General features: G+C 38.0%; 1 protein-coding gene across 1 annotated transcript in view; it reads right to left on the reverse strand.

Moving 5' to 3' along the window:
• LOC107743972 (serine/threonine-protein phosphatase 2A 56 kDa regulatory subunit epsilon isoform-like) overlaps positions 1-9,534 on the reverse strand; it is a 15,743-nt gene extending 6,209 nt beyond the window's left edge. The window contains exons 1-4 of the mRNA XM_016557434.1: positions 9,047-9,534; positions 2,980-3,140; positions 1,623-1,819; positions 1,412-1,513 (exon numbers count right to left, since the gene is read on the reverse strand). Of these exons, the coding sequence (XP_016412920.1) occupies positions 1,412-1,513; positions 1,623-1,819; positions 2,980-3,136 (456 nt within the window). The 5' untranslated portion in view covers positions 3,137-3,140; positions 9,047-9,534. The remainder of the gene's footprint in view (positions 1-1,411; positions 1,514-1,622; positions 1,820-2,979; positions 3,141-9,046) is intronic.
• Positions 9,535-10,091: the final 557 nt, after the last annotated feature.

Consider the following 10,091-nt stretch of genomic DNA (forward strand, 5'->3'; position numbering starts at 1 on the left):
AATCGATTAGTGTAGCCTGTTTTCAGTTAATGGACGGAACACTGAAGGGTACTTCTCATCCAATAAATCGCAATAAGCATTGTGCTTTGGTAGTTTTCATATGAAACAAAGTCTCAGATTTCAAATTCTGTCCATTGTATTGCAGTATTTAAACAATAAATGCCGTTTTGGCGCTGTTTAATGTGGAGTGACAGATCGCTGTAGCGCCTCAGTTCAACAGACGCAGTAGTGCGAGGCGCACGTGAAATAATCATCTCCTCCACATTAATACCAGTTTCAGCACAAAATAAACATGACTAAACATCCGAAGCTAAGTTAAAAGAAAGAGTATAACTTTACAATCCGTATCCTGTCTCATGTAATCGCTCAATCTGTGTTTCAGCAAAGCAAAGACTCCAATATAACGGCTTGTAAACAATGTCATGTAATGTCACATTTACGTCAGAAAAAACATATTAGGTGACCATGAACTCAGTCAGATAGAATAATAAACTGTAGAGAGGGGCATTTTGCTTAATATATGCACAATATAACATATTCATTATAATTTTTACTGTTCTTCAATGTTTAATTTATGCTTGAATAAATCCATCAAGTTATGACAGCCACCATTTAAATGTTTATATATATAAAAAAAAACGAATTGAAGTAAAAATATTATGTAACTGTAACTTTATTATTGTAAAAACTTCATTAATTTTAACCTTCAATATTATAGTAATGTTGTACCAACTGACTCTCATGTATATTTTACAGCATTAGTTGAGATTTTTTTTCCTTGAGAAAATTTGGCATGTACTGTACATAATATATACATCCAAAATAATCTATATTGAATCGAATTGGTAATCGAATAGAAAGCTTGTGAATGAGAATCGAATCGAATCGTGAAATTTGTGTCAAAACCCAGCCCTAGTGACATGGGTGTTTCGAATCACACTTCGGAGCAGTGGAGCAGTGTTTCGAAACATCTGCGCTTCGGGATCTCGACACAGTGTCGAAACGTCAGTTTCGCCTCAGCCATCCCTAGTTGGCGGAAGTTACACAAAACGGTTTATATTGTTTTACATATGGATTTTTTTTAACAAAAATGCATCGATTCTCTACAGGAGGCCTTTATTCACCCCCCACCCCCACCCCCCAGAGTCATGTGATGCAAGTTTTATTACTGATGGATGCGCTTTATTTAACTACTTTTGGACTGTTGAACAAAAACACCCGCCTACTCCAATTCTAACGCTTGGAAGAGCCAGGACAATTTTTAATATAACTCCGATTGGATTCGTCTGAAAGAAGAAAGTCATATACACCTAGGATGCCTTGAGGGCGAGTAAAACATGGTGGAATTTTCATTTTTGGGTGAACTAACCCTTTAATTCCTATTTATTTGATGCTGGCTGTGGCTCTCTACCTGTAAGTGCGGCCATGAAGCCTCCAGCGTGGGCTCGTCTTCCTCTGGGTCAAACTCATTACTGTCACTAGGCGGAAGAGTCCGAAAAATATTGCAGGACACCTGTGACAAATGAAAAGAGGGAACACTTGAGCTATCTCTGAATTATATAGGCATATAAATTAGACAACCACAGAAACTTTCCAGTCACATAGTGTGCTACTAATCTCACCATTTTGACCACCTCGGGGTAGGTCTGCTCAGTCAGGTAGCCCCGGCTGAGGGTGACGTAGTCCACCAGCTCATTGAGGGTGGACCGCTTATACTCTTTCATTTTGAGGTCAGAAAGCGTGTCCAAGAAGTCAAACAGAGTACAGCACTGCTGCAGTTTCTTGAGAAATAGCTCTGGTTGCTCCTGCGCAGAAACATCTAGACAGACAGAAAGAAAGAGTTCATGCAAAATAATCCACGGAGTACTAAAATTCCACAAATGTTTTACATCAACCTCCTTGACTTTCCTACTGTAATCTGCCTCATTTCAGGACTGTTGGTAGGAAGCCTAAAATACTTCACATATTAGCTTGGAGGTCCATCTGGCATTTGACCTCTAAATATTCCAGCTGATTGGGGCTTGAGTTTGAAAAGTAATTCAAGACACAGTTATACATGTCCCATAACCAACCACTTACAGTGGCAATGTTCATGTAGTATTTGGCTTTACTGACCATATTTAAACACTTCACACAGACAGCATATGCTCACTTTTAAAGCAAAACATTAAAGAGGTTTGTTAAGTTTTACATCTGTAAAACAACAAACAATCTAAAACAACTGTTTTACTGTTCATAAATGTATTTAGATACTGTGTGGATGTCAAAAGTGTAATATGTTCATCATTAATGTGATGAAACATGCTTTAGGATAGCTGACATTAAATATTTTAAAAAGAAACTGCTGTATAAAAGTATTAAAGATGCATTAAATTGACCAAAAGTGATAGTAATGAGTAATGACTATTACAATGTTTTCTATTACTCAAAGAATCCTGATGAAATGTATCATCATTTCCACAAAATTATTAAGCAGCACAACTTTTCATCATTGATAATAAGTGTTTCTTGAGCACCAAATCAGCATATTAGAATGATTTCTGAAGAATCATGTGACACTGAAGACTGAAGTAATAATGCTGAAAAAGAATTCTGTCAGAGGAATTCAATTTTAAAATATATTTAAAATAAAATAAAAACTACTTTTATATATAAAAAGAAAAGTTATTTTAAATTTTAATAATATTTCACAATATTACAGTTTTTATTGTGGTTATCTTCAAATAAATAACAGCCTTGGTAAGCATGACAGACATAAAAATGGGACATAACACTTAACAGAACAATCCCATCTTGAAAATTGAGACTTTTCTTTCATTTGATCACACAGCGACAGTTTGTTTGCATTCAGTGTGCCACTTTGCTTTTTTGTTACTATAGTACAACCAACCTTATCAGCTCTATCAGACCAATAAAACCAGCAAAACACTCTGCCATCACCAACCATTAACTTCATCTGACCACGTAAACACAGTTTACCTTTCAGCAGAGGCAGCTGCACCAGATCTATAGGCTTGTCCTGAGATCTGAACTGGGACGAGCTCTGTGCTCGCTTCTGCCTGGCTTTCCTGACAGACTTCCTGGAGAAGCCGTCCACCTTGTCCACCGACGGGGCTGTGGTGGCTGCTGAAGACATAGCCCTGTGCCAGAGAGTGTTTATGGGCAAGAAAGAAAGAGGAAAACAGAACAGTCAGGGATAATGTGCAGAAAACCATTGAGATTTTGACGCGTGCATCCAATGGGCAATTTACTATCCCATGATGAGGCCACAGGTGAGGGGTTGTGAATGGCAGTGAATACGTATTCAGATGCTTGGCTTTACTGAGCAGCAGAATATTCAATCTAAATGACAAAAGCAAATAAGCTTCCTATGGAGGAGGCATTTTAAGGCATCATAGACACGCTCTAGATGAAAAGTCTGTTACGAATTAAAATCCTCATCCAGTCATGATCAGGACAGATGTGCACTCGAGCCGTCAAACTCTACCTGCTTTGTCCTTTCAAATTCAATGTTAGTAAACAGCGGTGGGCCATTACAGGTTAAATTGTACTTAAGGGCTGGTGTACCTGAGGCTTCTCAGCCTTACATAAGGGCTCAAAACACACCCACAGGAATGCCATGCACTGGGATTACCATGGGACGGATGGGACAGGAAGTGATGAGGCTTTAGTACTCCTCCCAGGCAGAGCAGGAAGTGGAGGAGTAGCAGAAGGAGGTGGGGACTTCACATTGTACACGTGTTTAGCAAGGCCATATCTCCACTAGAATGAGGAGGAGTAGCAGCATGTAACGTTGGACAAAATGAGCGACAAAAAATAAAACAAACCCCAAACAAAGAAACAAAAAAACAAATAAATATTAAAATAAATATCAAAAACAAAAATCAAAACAAAAAACATGCAAACAATAAAAACAAACAAAAATCATAAACAATAACAAAAATAAAACAAAACAAAAAACAAGAACAAAAACCCAAATCATAAAACAAGCAAAAATAAAAAAAACAATACCAAAACTAAACAAAAAGCACTAAATAAAGCAATAAATAAATATTTAAATAAATATCAAAAGCAAAATAAAAATAAAAACATGCAAAAAAACAAAAACAAACAAAATAATAAACAAGAACAAAAATAAAACAAGAACAAAACCCAAACCATAAAACAAGGGCAAAAAAACAATACCAAAACTAAACCAAACGAATTGGAAATTACGCTGGTTCTACCATGTCATGTTTTTAAATGCATAAAAAGACTGCAATGAATGTAATGAAAATCATTCATCCTGAATAAGAACAAGTTTTTTTTCCCAACCCACCATCTTTTCAGCTAAAATGTTAACATCCTGACACTTTGCTATGGTAGGAGCCGGATGAGAGTAACAGACAGCTGATTAATTTCACAACAGGCGCAGATACTTTGTTCTCCAGAGCGTATCTACAGGGGGTCTATGGATGTGACCTTCTGTTCTGCCCTGCCTACATTTGGACACACATCAATTTCAGCTCCAGCTTACCAAAAAGAAACCTAACTGAAGACCAGAAAAAGGGGGCCATTAGTGTATCATCAGTTTATAAATACTCATAATGGATTAGATATTAAAACACACATGAATTAATTAACATTAATAAAATTAGCAACCAGTATAACACTTTTTTTTAAATCCACACTACAATGCAAACATATGCATTACAATGCAAAGGCTTTCACTTATTTAAATGACTGTACAATATATTACTGTATTACTGACCTGAACCTTCACTGGCTCAAAGTTAATGATCTAGGGCCTTTCGCTTTCTTCTGGATTCCTGCAAGGGGTGTTGGCTAACAGAGACCTCACAGTTTCGGAGTTACACAGTTACAGAGTCCTCCAACAATGACAAGCAAACATCTACCAATTAAAAACCTCTTATCTGCTGACAAGGAAGAAGACGACTCGTCTGAAAGTTAGAGTAATGAAGACATAAAATATTCCCTTAAGTCTACTTATCTGGTAGTTTGAAAGTTTGCCGGTTCATCTGATCTGCCCTGGCCTGATATTGCTTGTGTTTCTTACCTACCTGTGTTGAATCTCCAGATTTGCCTTTTTTAAAGTTGTCAAAATAAAAGGCCTGATTTGCACAAAAACAAAAACCAGTATCTCAAATATCCAGTGGCTATGATAAGCAATTGCCACTGGGTATACATCTAATTTTTTGTTTTCATGGGTTTAATAGAACAATAGGTAGAGAACTAGATAAAGCTTAACTCTAACTCATTTGGAAAAATGTCCACTTAAAAAGTATTAAATTTTCAATGTACAATAACACAACTAAATGCATTCATTTTATGTAGTCAAACACTACTCATGCAACCCAATATAGACTTTCATGTTTTTCAATACAGTTTCAATACAGACTTTGTCATTTTACATAAGACAAATGCCCTTGGCGTCTAAAAAAAATTATGGCTAATTGTGTAACATACAAAGCAAAAGGGAACAGCTTCCAAAACGAAAGGCCATGACATACATTTAAGCAAGATCTTATGCCTAATAAACACTCTTTGCTAATAAATTTCACAACTGAGTGTGTAACTGTCAGTTGTCAGGCTGATAAATGTGAGGCTGCCATAACACCAGTCATAAACTAAAAGGACTTTGGAGGCAAAGCCACGCCATGTAGGGAAGCGTTTCTGCCATCCTTACTGCTGCTTGTGAACTGAAAAACAAGAACAAGTCATTTAAGAAAAGTAAGTTACATTTAACATTAATCTCAACCCAAACCCAAACTTTGAAATTATTCAAAACATCAACTCAACTTTAGATACTGACAAGTTTTCAGTGATCTGTTTTTCATATGATGAGCCACATGTAGCCCATGGATGCCTTACCAAAACAGAGATGAATTTAAGACCACGAGACCCTTATGTAAAAATGAGCTTTGAAGAACAGCCGACTTCTTTTCCATTCTGCAGATGTGTTTACATTATGGTGACTCTAATATGGCCCTAGACGGCCTGCCAGTATGAGCCTGGGATTTAAAGTGCTGAGAAACAAAGCACTGCACACTTAACCACGGTCCAGGATTTATTCCCCATTCATCTAACAGTATTATAAATCAACGCTCAAGATACCAAGTTGTTTATTGGACGTTCAAGGTTTCATACACAAGGCCTTCGCATGCATAAGAGAAGGACTGTGATGTTTAAGTCCATTAATTGAACATAAAATGTAAGCGCACCTTCTTCATAGACTGAACTATTAAACTTCTCACGCCATGTCAAGCCAGGAAATAGCAACTGAACAGTCAGGACTTGGACTTGGCTGTTCTAAAGCGTGAAATGTCATCTATTGAAGCGGTTCGGTTATACATTTACTTATTAAAAGTGTAGGATCATTGTTGTACAACATGACCCACATTCAGTTAAGCTTCGGCTCACAAACGGACACCTTGACGTCCTCACAACCTCCAGTAAAACACCCTGGCAAAATACAGAATTTGTTTTGTTGTGACTGTGCAAAGTTATCCCATTTTTAGAGGCGGCAAAGGAGCTCCAAAATATTACACCCCCTTACATCACGAACAGGACGTGGACACTGCTGATTTGTTTTTTTTCTCCAGACAACAGCAGTGCAAAGAGCGTGTTCTTCTAGGTGGTTGATTCGCTACAGAAACTGATGTGCTTACATATCCTGAAGTGTCCTGCTGGGGTTTTGTAACCTAAAATTTTTTAGCCTCTCTCTTGGAGTTTGTTTAGATGGGTCAAAGAAAAATAAATATATATTTCTATGCCTGACCATCACCATACAACTATTTTTTGAGGGGACTAGTGGCAGTTCTCTTCCACTTTATGTTCTTGGTTAAATAAAAACCGCAACAACTTGTTGCACCATTTCTGTAAAAAAAAAAAAAAAAAAAGACAATTATGGAATAATTATGACCACACAATTATTATTTTAATAATATTATGTATGATGATTATTCCTAAAAAAAAACTACTATGTTTTTCCTTCAATTGTATTGGGAATTTTAATGGATATATTCATACATTCAACTATTTTACAATGGTGAATAACCGGAGAGGCAACAGCTGCTTTAAGAACAAATTGAAAGCTCTGTGTGACTCAGTGCAGACAAAAAGTGACAATCACATGTGAAAGTCAAAGAAAGTGGAGAGGCAGCTTAAAACATGACAGTTTTATAGTTCTCACTGGACTGCCCAAATTTTGACAGGCACAATAACGATATTAGCTATGTTTGACATTTTTTTTAAAATCTAATAATCATGCAATTTCATTATCCAAGATACTATTTTGTTTCAAAATCTGCTGCGAAACACCTGACCGTATCGGAATGCTTTTCCAACGCTTTCATGAGTAGCAAAAATGTTTTTGCCCCAAAGAAACCACTTTTAATAATACATCTCAAATTTCACAAGCTTTGAATTTAAAGAACATACTGCGAGACAACAGCTTAAGTCTGTGTTTGGTTTATAAGGAAGGGCCCTGTAACATACAATTGACTCCTCTCATTGATTAGAACACCTGACTCAAATTACAACCATTATACAGATGGTTGTCCTTTACATTGACACTATGTTTTTGACAAAGCGAACACTGGATCTGAGTTTATAAAGACAGTAAACTTTCCTTCTACCTACTCCAATATGCTTTATCCAAAACATTTTTATGCATAAGACAGACTACAGACAGTTCTGGCAAGTCACTCACGTTGCCCAAGGTTTAACTACATTTTTGTTTCCAACACAAAGTGACTGGTATGATCTTGCATTGTGCTTTCTGATGAAATGCATGTCCTTGACAGATAAAAGTATGTCCTGTCTCAATATAAACACTACCAGACAGAAAACCAGGAGACCAGAAGAGTTAAAATCAGTGTGCCTGAAAAGTCTCAATTGTCAGTCCGTGAAACGCATGACTGCAGCTGTGGAACAAAAACAGGTGTGGAGTAAATTGCATTCCCAAGAGCCTGAAAGACAAGGCCAATAAACAAGACTGTTGACTTGATAAAGCCAGTGTGCCGACGAAACATGCTACCTATCAGATCGTGCTACCAAAAATATATCTGCATTGTTTTAAGGGTAAGTTTAGGGTAAGGGTATGTATGGACGGGTAGGTTTAGGGTGGTGAGCGTGATTTGACCAAGTACAACATGTTCCTGGATCAGCATCATTCCAATCAACCAATCAGAATTGAGAGATAACTTTTCAGGAAATGTCAGTTTTAGGCTTACAATCAGGATTAGGCACTTCTACACCCTTGTTAATCAGCTATCATTTCCCTCTGATTTTAGGAATAAATTATGGGTAAGGTTAGGTTTAGGGATGGGGATTGGGTTAAGTCTGTAAAACAAAAGATGTTGATCCAGGAACATGTCTTACTTGGCAAAACCACGGCGACCGGTTTAGGGTAGGGGTAGGTATGGACATTTAAAAAAAAGCCTCAAACCACATGAATAAGATGCTAGTAGCACAATCTGATAGGTAGCATTTTTCGCTATCGATTTGTGCTACCTATCTTTTTAATGGGAGGTAGCACAATCTGAGCGGGTAGCACAAATCGTCAGAACACCGGCAAAAACCAAAGAAAACCTGAAGGTGACAAACTCAACACTGATTATTTGCATTTACTCAGATTTGGAAAGTGAGTTGATGTTCTCATCCCATCAAAGGCTGATCAGACTGCCTACATAGGTGCCTAAGAATATACCTCAACATTTATGAAGAAAATATAATAATCATCACTGCACAGTGAACAACCGGTGCTCATTTCACAGCCTTATCCCATACCGATATGAAGAAGGCGTTTCTGAATACCTCAAATGAGCAAATATGTCAGAAACCGAATGACAAGATTGTAATCAAAGCACGATCGTGTTTAACTGCCTATAAACACAAATCGACCTAAGTGGTTTTGATCTTTTAGAGTGCATAGTTCTCTAGTTATAAATAATTGGCTGGTCAGTCTGCTTGACCGGACCCTTGTTAAATATCACTCTAAAATCACTATTAACTTAGCAATGCAGTGCTTAATTGTGTTTCTTACCTCTTTCGATGGTTCTCGGGTCCAGGTGGCTCGTTTTAAGCAGCTAACCTTGTACTTGCAGGCGACCCAGCTAGCCAGCTAACTCAAGCGCTTCACTATCGGACTATTTAAACCGGTCTCGGCTTTGGAATACAGTCCGCGTATGAATGGTGACGATTTTTCCGACTGAAGTCACACCAAAATCCCTGTTTATGAGATAATTAGAAAGCCGTCTGAAGGTATGTCAGCATTGCACTGCTAGCAGGAGCTCCCCGTACAGCTAATCCCTGTAGCTGCCGTCCCAGCCTGCACCAAAAGCCACATTCATACACATTCACTGACCGACTACATACCCAGATGTTGGTCACTAAGGTAAGAATGTCCTTCTCCTTACTGCTAAACTCACTCAAATGGCGACTAATTGCTAACCTGTTATCACAAGTATATGTTAGCAGGCTGTGCTAGTGCTCTGTGCCAATTTTTTCCTGGCTCAAAACAGACCGCTAAACCGAGCATGATGAACCGCTGGTTTATGCTGTTAGGCCAATGATTGGTTACTCGTTGCACAACGAACGCGTGGATTGGTCGGTGGACTGTCAATCAAAAACTGTTTAGGCACGCCTCGAAAGTCAAACGTCATTGATGTCGAGGAGCTATGGAGGTAGGTTTCGGCGTAAATGTCTGAGATGGAGATTGGATGAAGACAAGGACCAGAAATGCCCGTATGGCGAGAAATGTCACCCGAGCTGTGGTCCGCTCGGTCTTCGCTGGCTCTGTTTTCCTCAAATGAGTCGCATTACAACGAAGTAATTACGCGTATAACGCCGTAGACTACTAGACGAACGATTCCACTAACGTTTCCTATTCTTAGAAAAGGATTCGGGGGATTTTTCCCCTCTTCAATTACAGAGTCCTCACTTGGAACACGCTGTTACATAACTTAAATGACACTGACCAGTGATGATGTTCCACCTCGTTCATTTATTCATTCACCCTTTCATCTATTCGTTCTCGTTCTCAGCTGAGACAATTTAATGCTTCCGTTCCAATTACATGTTTTACTAAC

This window comes from Sinocyclocheilus rhinocerous, unplaced genomic scaffold, assembly GCF_001515625.1.
Source record: "Sinocyclocheilus rhinocerous isolate Xijiao unplaced genomic scaffold, SAMN03320098_v1.1 scaffold2542, whole genome shotgun sequence".
NCBI classification, from domain to species: Eukaryota; Metazoa; Chordata; class Actinopteri; order Cypriniformes; family Cyprinidae; genus Sinocyclocheilus; species Sinocyclocheilus rhinocerous.